The 23953-nt window shown below is 41.6% G+C and overlaps 1 protein-coding gene across 2 annotated transcripts; it reads left to right on the plus strand.

Moving 5' to 3' along the window:
* Nucleotides 1–1690: 1690 nt before the first annotated feature.
* POU2AF1 (POU class 2 homeobox associating factor 1) lies at nucleotides 1691–23587 on the plus strand. Of its 2 annotated transcripts, none has more exons than XM_074977086.1 (5): nucleotides 1691–1779; nucleotides 18755–18885; nucleotides 20970–21012; nucleotides 21110–21381; nucleotides 23151–23587. In XM_074977086.1, the coding sequence occupies exons 1-5, from the start codon at nucleotides 1764–1766 to the stop codon at nucleotides 23460–23462; spliced, it is 774 nt and encodes a 257-aa protein (XP_074833187.1). In that variant the 5' UTR covers nucleotides 1691–1763; the 3' UTR covers nucleotides 23463–23587. The 2 variants fall into 2 exon arrangements, with proteins under 2 accessions (XP_074833187.1, XP_074833186.1); XM_074977085.1 differs by lacking the exon at nucleotides 1691–1779 and adding an exon at nucleotides 14300–14359.
* Nucleotides 23588–23953: the final 366 nt, after the last annotated feature.

Raw genomic sequence — 23953 nt, forward strand, 5'->3', positions numbered from 1 at the left:
ATTGGTTTGTACAGGAGCACTCTAGCTCACATTTTGAAAGGGCCCACTTGTTATGAAAGTGGTTACTGTTGTTATCAACATGTATTTTTATACGTATTACAAAGTAAAGATCTGTCACGGTAATATATAAGAATCCATTTATTGAAGAGAGAAAGTGCATATATTTTTGGTAATAGAAACATAACAGAATGTGGGAATTTTTCCTACTGTAGGCCTAAACAAAACCCCATTGAAATTCATAGACTCCCATGGGGGCTACATACTTCACTACAGCCTGGAGTAAGAGTCAGATATTGAGCTACCTGAGGTCGATTTAGTTGGTCTAGTGAAGACCTGCCAAATAGACTGGAGATCACTCTCCTGTTGACCCTGTTACTCCACCCTGGATGACAAGACTAAGGAAATTGATGGGAGAAAGTCTCCTGTTGATCACCCATGACGTAGATCCCAAGGTAACTCAATTTAAGGTGCATCGACTCCAGCTATGTTGTTCACATTAAGTTGACTTTCTGCTGCAGTACAGTTGTAGCTTGACTTCCATATGCTTTGGACCTGTCCCTATTTTTTCTGTCTGTCTGTGCAGTGTTGGCTACCTCAATGCCCACTGTTACTAAGCATCAACAGTAAAGAGGATATTACATTTCATGATTGCAAGTGAACACTAATATAGCTATGCAAAATGTGGCTAAGTAATTCCATCATGAACTCTCAGAGACAGCAAACATGGTGAATCCTATTTCTGCTTTAAGCAAAGGATATTCTCTTTAATACCAAGAGGTATTAAAGAAAATCTTTGAAAGAGAGAGACATGTATTAACTTGTAATCTGCATGTGATTTAATCCTCTTTTCATGTCAATTTTTAAACCAATTCTAAACTCATAAAATTCTACAAAATAGGGTACTGCTTCTGTGAGCTGCTCAGCTTCCTTAAATTCTACTGAACTCATACAATGCATTCCAGAACCTCAGCTCATGCAGGGTAATCAGTAACTCATCTCTGTGGCCAGCTCTTTTTGGATAGGAAATGATGTATTTCAACAAAAACAAAACAGAAAAATAAAACAGGCTTTCTTTTTTAAATGCAGGATGGCCTCGTTTAATGAGGCTTGAAGTGTTTACAGGTGTTTCCTCATGAATTCAGATTTAGTGGCCCCAGGGAGTTGAGATTCTCGGAAGACAGAAGAAAACACTGAGCTCAGGCTTGTATTTTAAAACTGTTGAGCACTGAGGGGCTAGATCCTCCTCTGGTGTAAACTGGGGTAGCTCTGTTGAAGTCAGTGTCGATTTAGATCAGCTGGACTCTGGCCCCACATATGCTCTTCTAAACACAAAAGAAGATCAAATAGCTTATTAAAAGATTCTTGTGTGTTTCTGCCGTAGAATCCTATGGGTCAATCTTGCAGACCCCATTCAGGCAAAACTCCTATTGACTATAGGTTCTGTACCTTAATGTTTGTTTAAAAAAATGTTTGGGTAATGTAACGTGCCTCTTATGCATAATATCTTCCAGCAGACTCTCGCCTTGGAGAAACTGCCTAATGTGGTGAAGAACAACACATAGCAAAGGAAAATATAAAGTATGTGTGGTTGGAGGATGTGATGACATCACGTTGCTCAGCGGGAACATAGGGCTTTTAAAAAGCTGAAGGAAACATCCTGACAGCCAGTTATCACATCACTTGTAAAGGCGTAAAACACAGTTAGCGATTAAAAAGCCAAACTATCATCTTCAAAGAGAAAAGACTCCGTTCTGCCACAGAATATGCACTGGCAAAAATGTAAGTGAGTTCTGATTGCCTTTGTTTTTCATAACTACAGTAGATATAGGAAGTTCACCTGAATAACAGCTCTAAGTCAGTATCAGAAAAGCATGGGAGATTTTACTATATCCACGTCCTGAGAGGTGCCGTATTAGGAGAGACAGTTACTTCAATGTCTGATGCTAAGTTTCCAGCATGGATATTAACAGCAGACACCATCACTGCTTGGACATTAATCACTTTGAATCAAATGGCAGACTGATTCATAAGAATAGTAACAGGATGTAAAGTATTATCTCAAAGGTAACAGTTACTTGCCAAAGAGGTTTTGTTTTGTTTTGTTTCTTAAAGTGAAAGCTGATAGACATTTTATTTTTGTGTCTGACTTTACATGAACACAACTTTTACCCATAATTATTTTGCGTAGCCAAAGGAGTGTTTCAGCTTCTTTTACCTCTCAACGTACAAGTCAGACATCTAGGGTCATATCCTCATCAAGTGTAAACCCGCATAATTCTATTGCAAAAGGAGCTATTCTGATTTACATCAGCTGAGGATCTGCCCCTTAGTTACTAACTTTTCATTAGAGATAAGCAAAGTCATTGACTGTCTGAGTTAACTTCTTGCATAAGTATTCAGAGAGGGACAGATATAAAGATAAGGGAACCGAGCAGAGCTGAGGCAGTCTTAAGTGTTTACTATACCTACGTATGTTTTATCCCCGTGAGTTTTTTAAATAATTTTGTTCTATTTTGCTCATCTTTCCTCAAATAATTTAGTCTTTTCTCTGATGCACACAGAGATGCATACTGTTTTATTCTTTTATTGTCTGCAGGCATATTTCTATAGATGATGTTTGTTTTTGCAGCCATAATAACATCCTTTACATTGCACTACACTATTCACTTACCCTATCGCACAACATACCTGAACGGAAAGGGTTAATTTCTTCAGTATTTTCCAGTGTGTTGAGTAACATGGAACAAAGATGAACCTTCTTTTCCATTATGTTTGAGATCAAAGAGAATGCAAAGATCAGTTTTATTTGTGCCTATTATTTTGAGATAATCAACAGTCGTCATATTTTCTTCATAACAGATTGACATGCTTTTTTCCTTTGTTTAATTTGACAATTGCATAGTCATTTTTATTGAGGTAAAAATGTGGATTTTTTTAAAAATTATATTAAGGACTGCAAAATCAAATAGCAAGAAGCTCCAGCTATTTGTTTTTTTTTTCATGCAGTTTGAGTTTGTATTGCACCATGACAAGTCGTAGACTATGGTAGCACTGTAGCAACATTTTTCTCCTCATTAGCATCTTCTCTTTCCAGAATCAATAGTGCATACTACATAGAATGTGCAGCCTTAAAAAGCTATTGCAGCAAGTTCAAAGTGAAATGTAATTTGTAGCTAAGAAATTTGTGAATCTTAAATTTCAGATGCACAGACAGATACATGATCAAGGAATGATGTCCTTGGTAGAGTTATGATGATAATTGTACAAAATATTGCAAGGATGTGTTCTTCCCTTACTACATACATAGCTTCTTTAAAGATCAATAGGAATTACAGGCCTATGTTGGGAGTAACCAGGCTGCAGTACTAGGGGTTGATTGTCCCAAGAATGTGAATATGTGGATCCCATTTGAGAGCTTTAAAGCACGACAACTTTTGTGCAATGTCTTCCTTTCACTTCATCTGAAGAGCACCTGCTCCAGTTGTCAATGCAAGAATCTACTATAACAATTCTCACTGGACATTTCAAAATGCACGTTAGGAGATGCAGCAACTGCCTTGACTGGCTTCCTCGGTGGGGAGGGTTGTTTTATGCCTGGCGAAGAGTGGGCAGTGGAGATGCTGCAGTTGAGTTTCACATCTGTTCAAGAAGGGTTTGGGGCAAGGTTGAAGGTAAGCTTTTAGAAAAATGAAGAGGCAGACAAGAGATGTTTGCAAGTGGCTGACCGGGGGTGAGTTCATTTCAGAAATGATAATTTTTGATACTGGTGCTAGATCTTGGTCTCCATTTTTATTTAAATCTAAATCAATACTTTGTAGGTATTAGAAGGATGGCAACACCCTTAAGGTTGCCTTTTCTTTCCTAAGTCATTGAGATAGAATAGTTAATTTCTTTAGCTTCCTGCTTTGAGAGGAAAGATGACCTGGTGGTTATGCACAAGAGTGGCACTCAGATGAACGGAATGTATGTCACCTCAAGAAGGGAAGCAGACAAGGCCTGCTGACAGCAGGAGGCTCTGGCAAAGAGGGCTGTTGTACCAGGGCTTGTTGATTCCAAAGAGCCCAAGGCTCCTGAACACCACCACTGCTACTGTGGAAGGGGTGGTGGCAGCAGCTGGAGCTCTGGGCCCTTTAAATCACTGCTGGAGCCCGAGGTGATGCTCTCCGAGTGGCTCTGAGGGCTGGCTGTGGGGGTCAGTGGCATGATCTGCAGAGCACTAAGGACCTGGCTCCTTCCACCCAAGGCCTCGCCCCCTCTGTGGGCGCAAAACTGACCCCCCTGCATGCCTTACACCAGGGGCCTGGTAATTCTTTTGATCCCCCTGAATACAGAGGTGAAAGTTCAAGACACCATGAATAAGTGGTTACTGGAGCATAAGGGGAGAGGCAGTTCTTGATTTATTTATGAGCAGTGCACACATTCTCATTTTGGTAATAGTGACCGTACTGCAATAAACTTTAACATCCTTGTAGGGGGAAAGGTGCCAGAGAAACTCACTAAGGGAGCATTTAATTTTAAAAAAGGGAACTACACAAAAATGAGGAAGCTGTTAAATGGACACTAAAAGAAACGAAACGGTAACAAGACTGAAATGCCTGCAAACTGCTTGGAGACTATCTGTAAACACTCCAAGAGAGGCTCAGACTGTTTACACTGTATTAAAAAAAACAATAAGGGAATCAAAAGTGCCACTGTAGCCAAACAGCTGAGTAAAAGAGTGGCACTAGTGGCAAGAAACAATCATTTAAAATCAGAAGTTAAATCCTACTGAGAAAAAGATAAAGGAGCATAACCCCTGGCAAATCAAATGTGAAGAGATAATAAGGAAGGCAAGGAAAGCATCTGAAGAGCATCTAACAACAATTTATATTGTACATCAGAGGTGGCCATCGGGGTATTTAAAATCATGATGGATAATGGATGTTGCCAAATGAGATAGTTATGGATTATAGAGGTTCGGCCTGTAGAACCACGGAGAAAGGACTCAATCTAGTGAGGAGACCGTCCTGCTAGGCACAGTGCAAACACATAGAAAATGATTAACCTTGCTCCAAACAGCTTGTAGTCTAAACCCTGATCCTCCAAAGACTTACAGATGTGCTGAAGTTTCTGTGCTACTGGAAGTAGTGTCCTTAAAGTGACTGCACTCTGCATAGGGAAAAGAAATCTTCTGAGGACTGGGACCTCAGCACATCAATGCTACGAAGACTATTTAAGTAGTTCAGTTTAGTACGAAAGTCATACCGTAACCCCTGCCCTGCTCCCATGGCAGAAGATAAATGACTGCTTTGGGCTTCCTCCATTTTGTAAAGTTTTATTTCATGGAATCCAGCCCTCACTGCAACTACTGCTTGTTCATGACAAGGGCAAGTTTCTAAAAAAGCAGCACCAAATACCATGTTGTCACATGCATTTCCAAAGTATGTGATTTTTATGACCAAATGAACATGCCCTTCATGCAGTTGGTTTCTGTGAGAACAGCTTACAGAGCTGATTGAAATGTTTCAAACATTTGAAATATGGATGGCATTTTTAGACCTCCTCAAATAGCTTATTTGAATTTGAGGCGAGAGTTTCAACAATGCCTGAGAGAACTAGAAACTCAGCTTCAGCTGAAACAAAATGGAGTTTAGGCCCACATGTTTAAAATTTCCAGAGCACCTGTGTGACCTGAGATACTAAGAATCATGGACTTCTTAGGCTTCTGAGTTGCTTAGGCTTTGTTGATTTTATGTTCAATGTTGCGCCTTTGACAGTCTTGTCCCCACCAAAAGCCTTTGCTGTACACCACAACAGATGTGAGGTTTTTAGCACCCTTTCTGAAAGTATCATGCAATGATACTGAGAGCTGAAACCACCATGTGTTGCGTCTTGTGAGTCTTAGTTTTGGTAACACCACTCTGGGAAATGTGGATAGGGCAAGACTCAAGCACAGCAGTGCTTCACAAAACAGGTGTCAGGCTCTATGAATGACCACATCAGACATTAAATGGAAAACTTGTTTTCCTAATATAGAAGCAAGAGCGTGGACTGTCACTAAGGATTTTGTTGGTAGGGTGAGACCTATGCATAAATCTCTTCCCATTAGTGTATCTTGGTTTTCCCACCCATAATATAGGCTCCAGTGTTCTAGAAAATTGGATGATTTTTTACCAATTCCCATTGACTTCAACATGTGTTGGCATAGATATATAATATCTTCAAGCACGACACTGCTGTCCTCTGCAGCCATTGAAGCAACAGATCACTTCAACAGGCTTAAATCTCTTTACAGTTTGGTGCAGCCTCAGACTCTCTCCATATAAAAGAAAAGTTTAGCTTACATCTGTTACTCTACAACATCTTCCTTGTATCCAATTAAATATTATCACCATGCAGGATTCTTGCAAATCAGGAATATTCAGCATGATCATTAGAATGCAGCAGCCTAGATCAGAAAGGAAACAATGGTATACACATCCTCCAAAATTCAAGGTCCACCTTGAATAGACTAAATTTTACTCTTACCCATCTTCTGAGTGCCTGTAACTACTACAATAAAGCAATAAGCAAACCAACATATTTCAGATGACACCAAGCTGGGATGGGTTGCAAACACTTTGGAGGAAAGGTCAAAAATTGACCTTGAAAATCTGGAGAATTGGTCTGAATTTAATAAGATGAAATTCATCACAGACAAGAGTAAAGTACCCTGCTTAAAAAGGAAAAGTCAAATGCACAACTACAAATGGAGAATAACTGGCTATTGGGCACCGAAAAAGATCTGGATGTCATACTGGATCAATGTTGGATGTATTAACAAGTATTGTAAGCTCAACACGAGAAGTAATTCTTCTGCTCTACTTTGTGCTGATTAGGCCTCAGCTGGAGTGCTGTGTGTCATTCTGGGTGCCATATTTTAGGAAAGAAATGGAGAAAAGTGAAAAGGTCCAGAGGAGAGGAAGAAAAATTATTAAAGGTCTAGAAAACAGGATCTGTGAGGGAAGAATGAAAGAACTGGGTTTATTTAGTCTAGAAAACAGAAGACAGAGAGGGGACATACCAGCTTTCAAGTACCTAAAAAAGTGCTACAAGGAGGATAGAGAAAAATTATACTCCTTAACCTCTGAGGATAGAACAAGAAGCAAAGAGCTTACACTGGAGCAAGGGAGGTTTACGTTGGACGTTAGGAAAAATTCCTTACTATTAGGCTGGTTAAGCATGGGATTAAGCTGCTTAGGGAGCCTGTGGAATCTCCATCACTGTAGGTATTTAAGAGCAGGTTAGATAGACAATTGTCAAGAATGGTGTAGATGGTGCTTGGTCCTGTCGAGAGTGCAAGGGACAGGACTTAATGACCTCTCATGTTTCCTTCCCATTCGAGTATTTTGTGATGCTGTGTAAGACACATGAGGGAATTATCCCACTTTTCTCAGCACTAGGGAAGTAGTGTCATATTTTGAGGACCATAATTGAGGGAAGCTGTGGACAAATATGCTGGAGTCCAGAGGAGAGCAACACAAATGATAAAAGCTTAGAAAACCTGTCCTATGAGGAAAGGTTTAAAAAAAAATAAACAGGAAAAATGAGTCTTGAGAAAAGATGATTGGGTGGGGGGGCGAGACCTGATAAGTCTTCAAATATGTTGAAGGCTTTTATAAAGACAATGGTGATCAATTGTTCTCCCTGACCACTGATGTCAGTACAAGACATAAGGGGCCATATCTGCAGAAAGAACACTTAGGTTTCCAGCTCCAGGGGTAGATAAGTTCTGGGGCAGGCTTCTGAGAGAGGCCATGGAGTTCCCATCCTTGGAAACTTTTAAAAACAAGTTGGACAAACACCTTTCAGGGACAGTCTAGGACAGGGGTGGCAACCAAAATAACAAGGGCTACGTCTACACTAGCCCCAAACTTCGAAATGGCCACGCAAATGGCCATTTTGAAGTTTATTAATGAAGCCCTGAAATGCATATTCAGTGCTTCATTAGCACGCAGGCGGCTGCAGCACTTCGAAATTGATGCGCCTCTCCGCCGCGTGGCTCGTCCTGATGGGGCTCCTTTTTGAAAGGACCCCACCTACTTCGAAGTCCCCTTACTCCCATCTGCTCATGGGAATAAGGGGACTTCGAAGTAGGCGGGGTCCTTTCAAAAAGGGGCCCCGTCGGGATGAGCTGCTTGGCGGCGAGGCGCGTCAATTTCAAAGTGCCGCGGCCACCTGCATGCTAATGAAGCGCTGAATGTGTATTTCAGTGCTTCATTAGTAAACTTCGAAATGGCCATTTGAGTGGCAATTTCAAAGTTTGGGGCTAGTGTAGACACGGCTAAGAAGAGCCATTTTTTTTTTTTTTTAAATTTGGTAAAAACTCAATAGTTCAAGAGCCACAATGCATGTGAATATGAGACGCTCCTTAATAAATAACATCAAACTGTACTTCTTGTAATCTTTATTTTAAGAACAGCGCACACACAATGATTTGTAATGACATACAAGTTTACTGCAGGACACCCACAAGCTTTTTACATATTCTGTTTCCTCACACTTTACATGTGTGTGTTTGTACTATTATCCTCCTAATTTTCACTTCCAACCCCACTTTAATTATTCCAGTTTTACTTTCACATTAAATTTCAGTTCTCTTTCTTAAAATGCATGTTGCCCTTCACAGCAGGAATGCCGCAAACCTCTTTTTGCTTTTCAAAATCAAGATTTTATTAGCAACATGATCAAAATACAGATACGGTATCATGTCCCACAATGCACTGCACATATTAAAGGGTGAGTTATCCAGCGTTTCAAGACCGCATATCATTTGCTATTTAGGTTGTTCATTTTTGGGCTTTTAGACATTCACCATTTATCAAAAATAATCAGGAGGTTTTTTTGTTTTTTTTTCTTTACCTTGTAATTATAGTGTCAAGAGCCACAAAGAAGTCCTTAAAGAGTCACATGTGGCTCTGGAGCTGCAGGTTGCAGATCTCTAGTCTAGGTTTACTTGGTCCTGTCACACCACACAGCCGGATGACTTCTAGAGCATTTCCATCCATCCCTACATTTCTATGATTCTGTGATTGGCTGTGATTTTGGTATCTTTTGCACTGGCTTTCGGCTAATAGATCTCCATCAACTTCGCTAGTTTTACCCCTGATTTACAAGAGGTCAGAATCGGACCCAAACATTGCCAGGAAGTATACTGCTGCTTTTAAGGGAGATCAGATGTTTGGCTTATTGGTGTCGGGTGCAAATTATGCTCAGAAGCCTCCAAAGTTTGTTTCCTTATGCTGTGCAATGAACCAGCCTTCTGGCTTCTTTGATCTTGCTCAGGGTTTTTTGATTGTAGGGCAAACATTCTACCCAGATGTTTGCTTAGCACTTTGCATTGAACTACAATGTGGCAAACAGTACATGGTATAATCCACTCCTGTCCAGCTCTAATTGTCACCTTTATTTACAAAAATAATTGTAATGCTTCATGGGAAAGTGAGAATGTGTCAAATGTGCAGAAAGTGCTGCTTGTTGATTCCTGCAGACAGGCCGCAACACGCAGAGCTGCAGCGATGAAAGTCGCATTTTCCCAGTATTCCAGAAGAAGCAGAAATGTCAAATTCAGGCTGAAACCTCATGGGCAGGACCCACATATGAATTGACAGTCAAATGCAGCTCAGGTGAATTGTCTTCTGAGTGACATCATGATTTATTGGATGACATCACACACTTCTGTGGGTCAGTATGATGCGGTGAGGTGTATTCCTGGTTGGTACTATTTGTTATCTAGTCGCACATCAACAATGGAGCCTGATGTTGTTTGCTGGGGTCAGTAAGAGCATGTCTTAATCTCCCCGGGGTTCGACTTTGTGCACCGAGTAGGGATGCATGAAATGGAACTACCTGGTGTTGGCAGCTGACCCCTGTACTCCTCAATATCACAAGGAGTAGGCAGGTCATTGGGAGCGTTTCTCTCGTCGGCCTCCCTCTGTCAGGACAGCCAAGTAAGTCAATTGTAGGTAAGTCAATTCCAGCTACACAATTGCCGTAGCTAGAACTGTGTATCTACAGTTGACTTTAATGTCTAGTGTAGGCCTGAGTGTCCTGTCACCCAGCACAGCCTGGGGGTTTACACCTTCCTCTGAAGACTCTGGCTGGAGCAGTCTCACAGGACAAAATCCTGATCCACTCTGAGTCTGGGAGTAAAGAGTACAGGGGGCTTCTTAGTTCCCTACTCCTGAAGTCTCCTGGCAGATCATGGGGCAGAAGAAAAGAGATGCGTGTCCCACACTTATGAAACCCCTCAGCTGGGAAGAAGGTATTAGGGAATGTCCACACTTACTGCGTACTCTAGTAGGGGGTGTCCACACTTACTGCATACTCCAGTACTCCTCACAGTTGCCTGTGGGGATGGCAGAGAAAGTTGACCTGTGGTACATTGACCAAGCTACACTATCTCATAGCTGGAGTTGCCTATCTTAGGGCTTGTCTATACTTACTGGAAGATCAATGCACTGCGGTAGATCTTCCAGAGTTTGATTTTGTGCAGCTGCTGAAGATGCAGTAAAATCAACCTCTCGGGGCTTGGCAGTTGAGCCTGTACTCCACCCTCTCATGTAGAGTAAGGGACATCAGCGTGAGACTAAAGAGGCTCGGGCTTCACTAGGGAACTAAGTCGATTCTGATATGTCAATTCTAGGTACTCAAATACCATAGCTAGAATTGCAGATCTGAAATCGACTTATTTCCCTAGTATAGACCTAGCCTTAGTTTGACTTTCTCCCCTCGTGTAGCCCAACCTGAAATTTCTAAACTTCCACCTGAGTGGCCCTCTGGGGATATCTCTTCTCCCTTTTGCCCGCTGATGGCTGCTAGAGATAACTGCCTTTCTGGGGCTCCAGTAACACCACAGATCAGCAAGACCACACAACTGAGAGTGCAGCCACAGAATTATTACCCTCAAAAGTGCACCTTGATAGAAACTGGGCTGATTGGCTAGGGGTTCACTGGACAGGTGACATTTTCCAGTCATCATGAGGGGATCCTCATCCGGATGCATATCGTTACATGCCCAGGCCAACAGCTGCATTGTGGAGAGGACCTGATGGAATTCAATGTCTCTTTAGATAATGTTTTATTTATGATTTTATTATTTTATGCACATTCAAATGGGTCTAAAGATGCAGAGATGCACCGAGTGAAACCAATGGGAGTGAAGTGCTTAACCTGTTTTGATACCTTTTGAAAAATCTCATCCAATGCCTTTCAGCATTATGAGGCATGTAAAGATCCTTTGAAATTCTAGCTTTTGTTGACTTGCTTAGCATCGCACAGGTAATTAGAATCCAAGGCCAGTGTTTTAACTACAAGTTTCTTATTGATCAGTAATTGTGGATGGTTAGGAAGACTTAATTTAAATATAAGGGAAGCTCATTAAATAAATCCCTGTTAAAAAGTGTAACTTGCCTAGTTGTTTAACTTTTAGGAGATACATTTTTATCAGTGTAAAATTCGTTTCTCTTGACTCCGTGGACCTATTAAGCAGACCATTTTGAAACAAAAGATTGATAACACAAGGGAAAAAAATTCACCTCTGACAAAAATGCTGCATGATAGGTAAAAGCAAACTAAACCCAAAGCAGCGACAAATACAAAAATAGTATTATTAGTTTCAATACTCAATATTTTTTAAAAATATCCCAAATCAATATTAAGCATGGACACAAAGAACTGTCATACAATATTTAGCCCCATGACTTAACTGCTGCTAGAGAAACATCACTGTATTCTTGTAAGCTGATCGTGATTGTAGCTGGAGCGTGAAAGTTGTGTATCCAAGATTAAGCGTGATTTCTTTTAAAAAACTGAAGTTCAGAGTGTAGAATAAAGGTGTCAGCACCCTGCCTTGTGCATTGCAGTTTTTCAAGATTCAAGCCAAAAACTCAGACTAGTTTGTTACTTGAAAGCCAGGAATTCTTGCTTGTTAGGTTATTGTTTGCTCTTCTGTATTACTGCAAGTAAGTAAAGATTTCCATTGTAGTTTTTTTTATTTTATTGGAGAGGCAACAGAAAGAAGAAAAATATTTACACTGGTTACTCTGATAAATTGATAAGCTTGTCACATGCCAAACTGTGAGTAAAGAAACACTAAATCTTCTGAAACTATTAGCAGTGTGTCATTTGCCACTGCAGTCAGTCAGGCATGCAGTGTATTTCAAAGTGGAAATCTGCTTGATGGGAAATTGTGTTGAGCAGTTTGAAAAGACACAGGTTTAAATTAATCTGTAGCTGACGTGTGTGCACGGCAATACTATTAGTCTGAAGTCCAGTGAGCTGAAACTTTTCATGCTTTCAGAGCATTGTCATTTTTAAGCAGCTATTTGTCATTAATTGACATAGGATTATGGAAAATTTAATTTTGTTTCTATTCTTAAGAAGAAAAATCAGCTTTGCAGGGCAGGTTTTAAAGCTTCAATATGCCTGTTAGCATTTAGCTAATGTTGATTAAGAATCGGCACTGACTGGACAGAAAAACTTGCTGGTATTATGGCACAGACAAATCATAGCATATTCTTCACTGCAGAGTTAACTTGGCTCTTAGTCAAATGAAAGTATTATGACCTTTTATTTAGCATTTTGATAATGTGGTGCTAGGAGTTATGGAAATACCTGAGATAAATATTCAAAAGGACAGGAAGCCAAACAAATTGAAGGCCAGAAATTTATAATATCACTTTTTGAACTATTAATCTTTCTCCTTTCTTTGCCAACCTGTCTTGTACAGTATGTTCTTTGAGCTCTTGTAACCCTGTGACCTAGGCCCTGGTCTCATCTGAAAGAACTCATTGGCAAAATTCCGACTGACTTCGATGCCAAGGCTCACACAAGAGCCAGATTGAGCCCTGCTTGGAAAGCAGATCTGATCCCGCCCCACCCACCCCCAAACAAAAGTGCATGAAAGGAGAGGAATAGGAAAGAGATAAATGTGTTATCTTTAACTGTGTTCATCTGCAATAAGGGACCTGATCCAAAGTCCATTAAACTCAATGTGAATATTTGCACTGACTTCAAGGTGCTTGATTGTTTAGTCTTTAGAAAACCAGCCTGGGAAGATTCTTCAGAGATTTTCATCAAGACAGTATTATCATTGTTTTGTATTGTCAGTCTATACAAAGGTCCACTGGGGTTAACGGGTTTGGTAAGTGTACTCATTAGTTCAGCCGGAAGTGAGTCAATCATTTTGAGTGACAGCCCAGAACACCCCTGTATGAGGGTGTGTTTGTTAGTATTAATGCTAAATGTTCAATGAAATGGCTAATAATAGTGATGATCAAATGAGCTCTGATACGCAGATAGATAGTAGCTGGTGTTAGAATAGGCTATGAAGAAAAGCAGTGAACTGAAATATATTTACGTTCAGAAATCTTGCAAAGTTGTTAGCTAGGATTCAAATGGAAAGGTACCCATTGACTTTGCTGGGATCTGGATTGACGCCAGCTGGTTTGCACTGCTCTGGCCACATAAAGCAGCTACAAAGCTGGCTTCAGTGCCCATAGAAGCAGGATTTATGGTGGTTTTCTTTACAGGAGTCATGCACAGAAGCTGGAACACACAGTCAATCGGGCTTATTGTTTGCATTCCTCTTGCTGCCCCCGTTCATGGAATATTTTTATTTCTTTTCACAGAATTTGTTCATGTGTGTCTTTGTTCGTTTACAGCACGTCACAAGCAAACAATTAAATGCTGCTTTGTCTGAACACTGTACCATAAGAAACATTTCTTTTAAGATAAACCTTGCACCAAAAGGTAAAAAATGAAATACCTAAGTTTGTTTGAATCTGGAACTGATCTGCATTTAGGGAACACCATTATTCCTTAGAAAAAAAATAAGCAGTCCTGTAGCACCTTAAAGACTAACAAATTGATTTATTAGGCAATGAGCTTTCTTGGGATAAGACCCACTTCTTCAGATTTAAAATACAATAAATCTGGAGAAGTGGATCTTCTCCACAAAACCTCATTGCCTAATAAATAAATGTGATAGTCTTTAAGCTGCTACAGGTCTGCTTGTTTTTTGTGAAGCTCCAGACTAACATGGTGACCCCTCTGAGACTATTGTTGCTCATGTCATTTCTAATTTGTAATGGTCAGATTTTTTTTCTTTCTCCAGTGAACTGTGTACCAAAGCAGAAATTCAATGTCTGCGGGTACTTTTATAAGAGTACAGACATGATGTACACTCGACTAGTGGAAAAGCAGCTGCACTAACATTATTTTTGTTTCACCTCTGGGGGAACTGAAATATGTTCTGCAGACTTTGTTATATTTTTTTCAGGTTTTTGGTTACCCTGCTGACACAGGAAACTGTGAATGGGTATATTTATCAGCTTTTACGGTAAATCTCCTCTTCCCCCTTCAGCACCACCCAAAAAGCTTCAGGTCAGATAGCGCTGCTCTTATTCAAGCTGCGTATTAGCCTACTTTGCAAGTAGACCCATAGAAATCAAGGCGCTTACTCAAGCAATAAGGTACTACCGGGGTAAAATTCTGGCTCCACTGAAATCTGCAACACTATCATTGGCTTCAGAGGAGCCAGGATTTCACCAAGCATGAGTCTGGCCTGCAAGGAAAATTCACTAAAGCATGGTGATGTAGTGGGGCATACATGTGTGGGTTGGGCGGGGGGGTGGCTCACAGAGGGAGTGGCTCACAGAGGGGTTCCTTCTGAGGGTAAGTGAGGCAGCCAGGTGACACCTCTGGTCTGCAGACTCAGAGCCTGAGGGTATTGAATTGGAACTGTGAGTTGGGAAGAAGTTAGTCTGGGCTGGGAGAGAGGGAGACAAAGGAGAGGGCAAGGCCCCAGCTCGGGGAGCCTCCTGTCCCTGACATGGATTGGACTGCCTGTCTCTGCCTGCTGTACTGACTCCTCTGTATGATGCTGTGTCCCTGTCAGCTAATAAACCCTCTGCTCTCCTGCTGAATGAGAGTCACTCCTGTCTGCAGAGGGGATGCAGAGTTTTAGCACCCTTGAACTGCATTAGAAGCACAAAATTAATAATTTTCAAATATCAAGAACTACAGGTTGAACCTCTCTAATCTGGAACTCTCTCATTCAGCAACATCTGTAATCCGGCATGATTTTAGTTAGCTGGACAGCCCCTTATCTTGGATGTGGCCCATAAAGTTTGTTTACAGTCACCAGTCCTGGCACTCAGGGTTCTGTGCTGTTATTTAGCTGTAATTGACCCCAAATGTCTTGTAAGAGCCCAGGAGGCAGTGGAAGTGTTGGTACTGATGCAAGAAAATATTGACCTCCTGTAGCCCCGCAAATTCTCTCATCTGACACCTGCCAGGTTCCAAGCATGCTGGATTAGAGAGTCTCAATGTCCATATAAAACAGAAAATACGATTTTAATGCTCTTACTTTCAAATATATTTTTAATTATTCAGGTACTTCTTCAGGTTTTAGGTACTGACTCCTCAGTTGTCAGGGACCAGGCCGGTCTTCTTTAATTATTTGGACAGTCCCAGAGTCAGGTTCTGATCCATAAGTGGGGACCCCTAGGCATTTTCATTAGTACAAAGAATAATAAAGCTGTATTAATACAGTCTGAGATTCTTCTCAGTTATGCCAGTTGAAATCAGGGAAATTGGCATAAATTTCTTTTAGTTTAGTGGACATTTAGAACTTGAACTGAGAATTTGATCCTGGACCCTTACAGAGGAACTCATCCTTATTCACAATATCCTGCCCCAAAGAAGCAAAGAGATAAGAGAAATATAAATTGTGTTATTTTATTCTGAAAGAGCAAAAACTACAGCTGTACTTCAATTGGGTCATGATGTGCTTTTTGTTTATAAGGGACATCAGACCTTCGAGCAAATCACTGGTGTTTTCTCCATCTATTTTTGTTTTCTTGCAAGCAACTACTAATTAGATGCCCTCAATACAACTATGCAACAATTTTCAAGAAAGCAAGTGTGCTTGGATTCATTAGTACACCTTAGGGCAGGATTTCTAGATGAGGATATACACAAAGCTCATACATTGCTGAAGTCCTCGTTTATTTTCAGGATTAAAGTCATGCAGCAATCTCTTGCTAGCATAGGGAGCAGTTCATCTACAATGAATCTCTCAGCATTATTTTGGTGATTATAAAGGGTGGTGGGAAGTATTAAAAACATTTCAAACCTCTCTAACCATGAAATCTTTGTAAGGTTTTAAAATGTAAAGGATAATGAATATCCTATCCAGACACTGACTCTTCTAGTCTAGTGTAGATCTGTATTTTAAAATTCTCTACACACATATGAATTGACTTACTCAAATATCATAACCATGTGCATATAGAAGAGATGAACAGAAGTATAAAGAACACTTTGTTTTAGCATATGGAGAATTTGTTCCCCTGCTAAATAAATTATCTCTATGTTTAACCATATTTAACATTCAATATTTGATAGGGTTTCAAGTCATACTTAGTTATACTTGAAAAAGAGAAGGATCAGCGGGGTTCTTTAGAAATGGGAATTTATCAGCCAGCTTATTTACCAATCAAAGTTCAGGGAAAGTATGGCAGCTGAAGTGTTGATATCAAATGGTTTTGTAACGATCAGAGATTCCTGAGCTTTGATACACCACAGCCTTCTTCTGCCGCTAATTACCCCTGGATACTTCATGTAAGATAAGGCTCAATAATATCAAGGACTGGAGAATGATACTTCCCTCTGACTCAAAAAGTCACTAGACATTGCGATAGGCATTTTAGCTGGCTGCCAGCTTTGCTTTTCTTGTGGATCTTCACAATTTACTGGCTTAAGTCCTGGGATCTCTGGCTATTATAATTGGCTACAAAGCAAGAAAAATCAAAGGAGCTGATTGAGAAGCGGGAATGTTCAAAGGAAAAACACTGTTATTTAAATAAATGAATTGTGGAAGCAGTTAGTTGCCATATCTCCCACTCCTGTTAACCGCTTTTGAAGAGAATACACAAACCTTGATTTCAAACTGAATGAGGCTCTGATGCAGAGTGACGCTTAAACATATGCTTCGAATGAAGATTTTTTTCTGAATTGAGATACTTTCCTGAACTAGGAGGTCTGTGCTAGGAGCGTACACTTGCAACAGTAGATACAGCATATTCCTATTACAGATTTTGTCTCCACCTCTGTAGAGATCTATATAGGGTTATATGCATATATTAAACAGATAGGAACGGTATTTATAGCTAATAGACATACATTATATAGATATGCATGAGATGTATATTAGGGTTCTGTCAGCTAAAAGCCATCTGATTTGTGAACTTGTAACCCACACACCACCTGAGTGCTGTGCACTGTCCCTTCAAGTGGCACCGAGACCGCTTACAAAGAGACCTGTGAGTCTCATGCCATAGAACAGCTGCGGCAGGCTAGGTTAGTGAGGGGGCCACATGAGTGGCCCTCCTTCCCCTCAGGGGGCCGAGAGATTGACATTGGGCACATGCCCCATCCGTGACTGCAAGAGTGAGGTGAAAAACTTCACAGTGGATTTTCCGTCTCTCTCGTGCCTTTTTCAATGCCGGTGACCCACTATTTAGAGCAAATTATATTGCTGGCAAAAGTAGAATAAAGAAGCAGAGGGCGTGCACGGCTCACACCATGTTGTGTGCAATCAGCATGCACCTCATCCGTGCCCGTGCTTTAAATGTGTGTCGCTTCTCATTTGGGCAGTGGCTGCTCCACCCTCTCTGCTGCAGGCCCCGTTCATGCTCCACCTTTTCCCTCAAACCTCCACCTGCCCTCTTCTCTGCCCTTTTCCCTGAGCATGCCCAGACCCATCTCCTCCACCTCCCTCCCAGCCTTTCTGGGGCTCTGTGGATTGGCTGGTTTGTGCCCTGTGCCCACTCCTCTCGCACCCTTCCAGAGCTTGAACAGCGCACATCAGCTGATTCGCAGCATTCTAACCCGGGGAGGGAGCAGGGAAAGGACACCAATCGGCTCATTCAGAGTGCTCCAGAAGTGCTGGGAGGGAGGGGGAGGAGTGGGTAAGTCCAGGTCCCCAGCACATGAGCGGCTTCCGGGGAGGAGGTAGGGAGAGGGTGAGTGGACCGCACACAGAATCCCAATGGGCTGCAGGCAGCACGTTGGCCACAGGCTGCCCACCACTGCCATAGAGGCTCATACATTGAGCTCCCAGGTTTAATTCTGAATCAGAAGACAGGGGGTTAGTCGGTGTTGCAAAGTTATAGAGGCAAAAAATGGATGCAAATGTAAAAATTTTCAAAATCCCAATGATGACTGTACCTGATGCTCTTCTAAATCAAAAGAGATCTCAGTCATACTTGCAGCTATTTCCATCACTTTACACGATCTCAACAGTTCTAGGGTTCAAAGTGATTTGTGGGAGGATATCGTGGAGATAGTTGTGTTCTACCGGGAGAGCGGTTCGGATTTGTGAGGTTGGCAAATGAAGGCCATGCTCTGCAGTGAGAGGCCATGTGTGTTGGGTGATGTTGTGTTGGTTGTGATGTTATGTGTCTCCTCGGCAGATTGCTGGGGAACGAGTCCTTTGCCAGTGTGATGAGTTCGACGCAGAAGGGGCATGTGTCTTGAAACAGACTGTGCCTTTTTGGTATCAAGGAGCAGCATTAATGCAGAGCATAGGAGAACCTGCCCTAGGGCAAAAAGAGGCCGACTGATAGGGCAATCTGCATGGAGGGAATTTTCCTGCATGAAGATTATGGCCTTACACAGATATTTGGTATTAGGATGAGGAAAATAAGTGTCATCAAAATATATTTCTCAGCTTCTGCTTCAGAGCAGCAGCAGCAGCAGCCACGACCCTATCAAGGTGTCCGTGTCAAAGAACCGGTGAAGGAGCTACTGAAGAGGAAACGTGGGAACATCCATAGTGCTAATGCAGCTGCAGCGACAACGGTAAGAACAACACAGATTCCATGAGGAAAGCTTTCCCCTTTGACTGAATAGGAACCCAAACCTTGTCCCCAACACATGTTCCCATTGACTTTAATGAAAGCTGAAGGAACGCAGTACCTTGCAGGCTCAAGACCTTAGGCTATGTCGACACTAGAGGGTTTTGATGACGAAACCCAGGGAGTGTCCAGGTTTGTAAGGCATTCTGTTGACAGTTAATTGACAAAACACTCACTTTTTCGACAGTCTTGTCCTGCTGCCCACAAGGCATAACGCCTCTGTCGACAGAGATCTGTCAACAGAAAGCCAGTCTGGATGTTCTGGGGGGGCTCTCTGTCAACAGATAGGGTTTCCAGGACACTGGGCAGCTGTGTCTGTTGTGCTTCCACTTGGCCGTTTTGTCCAGAGGGCGGCCGGGAAGACTGGCCGCTCTCTGTCAACAGACCAGATTGTTCTTGCAATCCGCTTGGCAATTTGGCCGCCATCTGTCAACAAAAGTTTTGTTGGAAGATCTCTTCCAGCAAAATTTTCTGTTGAAAAATCTAGGCATAGTGTTAGACAGGAAGAAAGGAGACAGAGATGTTAACTGACTTGCTCAAGGCCACGAAGGAGTTCAATGTCAGAAAACTCAGTGGAGTGGTACCCTGTCCAGTGCTTACACCACATACCTCTCTAGTGGTCCTTTATCAAGACAGCAGGTTACGCTCGTGTAACCGGCTCATTTGAGACCTTGAACCTGGTAATGCTGAAATGATCAGAAGAGAGAATTAAGTGTTAAGCTCCCATTGGCTTCCCGTGGCCTGTCTCCTTTACGACCCTTTGACAATCCCAGCTTAAAAGACTAAAATAAGTCACAGAACTCAGGACAGTTGTCTTACGCAGCTGCACTTCATACAATCATGGATACAGAAATAGCTAATTCTTAAAAATCTGCTAAAACTGTGAGGAGTTATTTCCCGATGGAGATTAGTTTCCTATTTTGTAATGTGCTGAAAACTCTTGGTTACACAGGTAAACTGATGGATGTACTGTTCCAGATGAATCATAGAACACTAGAACTGGAAGGGACCTCAAGAGGTCATCGAGTCCAGTTCCCTGCCCTCTTGGCAGGACCAAACACCATCTAGATCATCCCCAATAGGTGTCTGTCTAAGATGCTCTTAGATATCTCTGGCGATGGAGGTTCCACAACCTCCCTAGGTAACTTGTTCCAGTGTTTAACCACCCTGACAGTTAGGAAGTTTTTCCTAATGTCTAATCTCAACCTTCCTTGCTGCAGTTTAAGCCTCTGTGAAACATTCAAAGCAACTTTAAAAGCTACTAAAGCTGTCAAAAATGACTCTCTGGCCATCCATTTCCTAAACTTACATTAGGCCCTTTTATTCTGGTACAGTAAACTCTTTCGTATCTGGCAGCCCCGGGACCGGGAGGTTGCTGGATATTCAACTACTCTGCATAATAGAGAGGTATACCTAGCAATGCGTAACACTAAAGAAAAATGAGATTAGATATTAAGAAACAAACAAAAAGTATGCAGAATACTTTATTTATTTACCAACTGTAGTATTGTACACTGTAAACTTATCCTGTATTTGCTGTATTTATTTGTATTTACTTTCACTGTACTGTACTTATGGAAACATGTAATTAAAATTTACGTATGGTTAAAAGAGAGGCTTTCTGAGAGTTCCAGATGATTGAATGCCAGATATGAAAGAGTTTATTGTGTTTAAACTCCTGAAAGTAAGCATCTGACTGTATTGTCACGACCACTGAAATTCACCCTGTGCAGGGGAGCCACAGAAGTTCTCTTGTACCATTTAGATGCCACTTAAGCTTCTGTGGAGCGTGGCTCTTGTGTTGACCCACTGCGGAGGGATCAATTTCACCCCGTAACAGTTTCCAGGAATTGTTCTCATAACTGTATAACACAGGCATGTGGTACCTTCAGCCAAGCAAAGTCTAAGAGGCAACAAATGACAAATATATTTATTGCTATTTCTGCTCTGAGCAAGAGATTCTGAAGATGTGCTGTGTTGAAATCTTTGAGGAATAATTGATATCTGAGTTTCTTCTTTTTCCTCCAGGTTGTTTTGCCCCATCAGCCACTCCCGTCCTATTCACCGATTGGTAATGCTTCCGAACGTTTCTTTTCATTTGTTCAACATCTCAGTTTCAACCCATTCTTTGACTGATGTCCTGATACAATACTCCTCTTATTTTGCAGGCCAGCCATGCACTGATATGGATGCTACTGCCTCTTCGTTGCCAGTTGCTGATGAAGGGGCATTGTGTTCTGGTTGGCTCTCTCAGCCTTCTCCTGCTACCCTACAGCCCTTAACCCAGTGGACAGCTTACCCAGATTACATGTCACACGAAGCAGTCAGCTGTCCATACACAGCAGACATGTATGTTCAGCCGATGTGTCCCAGTTATACACTTGTTGGACCCTCCTCAGTTCTGACTTACGCATCCCAGCCACTGATCACCAATTTTGCGGTAAGCAAAAGATACCAAGGTATAAAGGCAAAACTGCTTTCGAAGTTTATCTCTATACTTTACATTGCTTAACATTCCTGCCTCACATTATATTGCCAAGGATGATGTCTGCAGTAAACAGTGACACAGGTGGTTGTGAAAAATCAGAAGTAGTTCCCTCTGTCCTAATTGCTTATGCAAGGAGAACAGACCTGAGAGGAGAGAATGAGTAGACAGAGAAACACTCATTAGTGAGCTTCTCTGTAATAGTCCTGCACCTGTCTTTCCTTGCTGTGACATCTCAGAGAGCTAGCCATGTTAGCCTGTATAAGCAAAAACAGCAAGGAGTCTTGTGGCACCTTAACAACCAACAAATTTATACAGGAATATGTATTGAGCTCATTAACACTGAGGTAACACTCCTGTCTCTGTCTGTATTATACATCCTGACGGTCTGATTCTTTCACTTCGTGTGCCTGATGAAGTGAGCTGCTGCCTGCAAAAGATCATGCCCTAATAAATGTGTTCGTCTCTAAGGTGCCACAAGACTCCTCATTGTTTTTTCTTGGTGTAAATCTTTCATATGGTTTTGTGTGTGAGCTACTAATTCCTGTTATTAACCTGTCTAATGTGATGGTCCCATTTACTCTTTGCCTGGGCCTGGAAATTAGGGGGATAGTTCTGAGAATCATTGTGGTTTGAGAGGGATTAAAAGATTTGGTTATATTGACATTGGAGTGAATCCAATTTTTCTTAACAAAGATGACCTTCTCCAAGCTCTCTCAAACCCTCCAGCACTCACCACTTACTTAACTCCTCAGTCATTTGTGTTGTTCTAATGATTTCTTCTCCAGCTCTCACTGAAGCCAGTGGTAAGACTGCTATTGACTTCAGTGACAGCTGGATCAGGCCGGTGAGCAGATTTTAGCACAGGAGAGTATTGTTTGCTGCTAGGAAAAATAATACAGAGCACAAAGTCATATTGCCATCAGCTCCAACCTAACAAGGAATCTTACAGTGTTGATGCATGGTGCTTATGACATTTCAGTTATAGGGGATTGTGAATTAAAATTTTCTGGCCAGAAGAATATCAGATATCAAACATACAATAGACTCTGTGGTTTGGACAAATAGCTAGGATAGAACTTCCCTTATGATCTGGACAGAGTGTTTCCACTGCTGTTTCCCTGTTTATTTTAACACAGTTTTTTGAGTCAGGATTTTTTTTTTTAAAATGAGACCTCCAGGGAACTTGTCAGCATTTAAATATAACCTGGACTTAGCTGACATGCTACGGACCGTGAGTCAATGTAAACAAAGACCTTTTCAGCATTATGTCAGCTTACCTGATGTGTGAAGAAGTGGGAATGCCCCACGAAAGCTCAGCAAGTAATAATAATATTGTTAGTCTTTAAGGTGCAGCAGGACTGTTTTTTTTGTTTTCTGAAGCATTCCGTTCATGGGGAAACATCATTAGAGAGTCACAGCTCAGGACAGCAGATCTAAAACACAATTCATAATAATCTTGCCAGGCTGCTTTGGATGCTTATGCAAGTGAAGGGGAGGGTGACTAGGGAGGGGATGGGAATGTGGTACATAATAGTACATTTACCAGCTAAAAAACTTTGCAATTGCACTGGTTAGCAGCTGGGGTTTCGACAGAGTTGCATCCCTCTTTCTGATGAGCTTGTGAAAATTTTCATTTTGAACTTGAAAGTTTATGGAGCCAGGAAAAGGTGCTTTCGCTGTGACTATGAGTATCCTTATTCGAATATCTTTGAACTTAACAGCCAAGAAGCACCACTCCCACTGTTGTGCCGCAGCTGGAGGTGACAGACCAGCAAGCCCCTCTTACTTATTTCCCATGGGCTCAGCCCATTTCTGCATTACCAGCCTCTACCTTGCAATATCAGCCAGCTTCCTCCTCGCTTCCTGGGCCACAGTTCGTCCCACTTCCCATTTCAATCCCTGAGCCAGCCCCACAGGAACTTGAGGATGCAAGAAGGGTGATCAGCACTCTGCCCATTGAAAAGCTACTTCTAGAAGATGAAGACAATGATACGTATGTTTTAAATCACACTCTCTCTGTTGAAGGGCTTTAAAGTATTTTATATGGGGCCTGATCCTACATTTCTTGTTCACCCAAAACTCCAGGTCAAATCAACGAGAGTTTTGAGTCTGCAAGAAAAACAGGTTTGGGTTATTCATTTCTTTCTTTAGATTTTTGTTGTCAACCACCACTAATATTCCCTCAATGTGAGATTTGCACTCTGGGTGAGATGTGCCAGCGTGCACAGGACTAGCACAAGCCTCAAATACCTCTAAAGTTATTTCTGCTCCTTCCCAGTAGTGATTTTGCAGTGTATAGTTCTTGTGCTGGTCCTCTGCAAGGAGTGACTTTCACCTGCTGATGAGGACCGTGGCCTCAAACGGACATGGTTTTTTTGCAACACATTTGCTAACCCTGCAGTGTCTGATGATAGCATTTGATAAGGATACACATATCTTAAGGGTGTCTTAGAGGATTTACATTACAAGCCGCATTTTCAAGAGATGTGTGTTACTGTCACACAGATCTATCTTTGCTTTGTTC

The sequence above is a fragment of the Carettochelys insculpta genome, chromosome 25 (assembly GCF_033958435.1).
Source record: "Carettochelys insculpta isolate YL-2023 chromosome 25, ASM3395843v1, whole genome shotgun sequence".
Classification (NCBI taxonomy): domain Eukaryota; kingdom Metazoa; phylum Chordata; order Testudines; family Carettochelyidae; genus Carettochelys; species Carettochelys insculpta.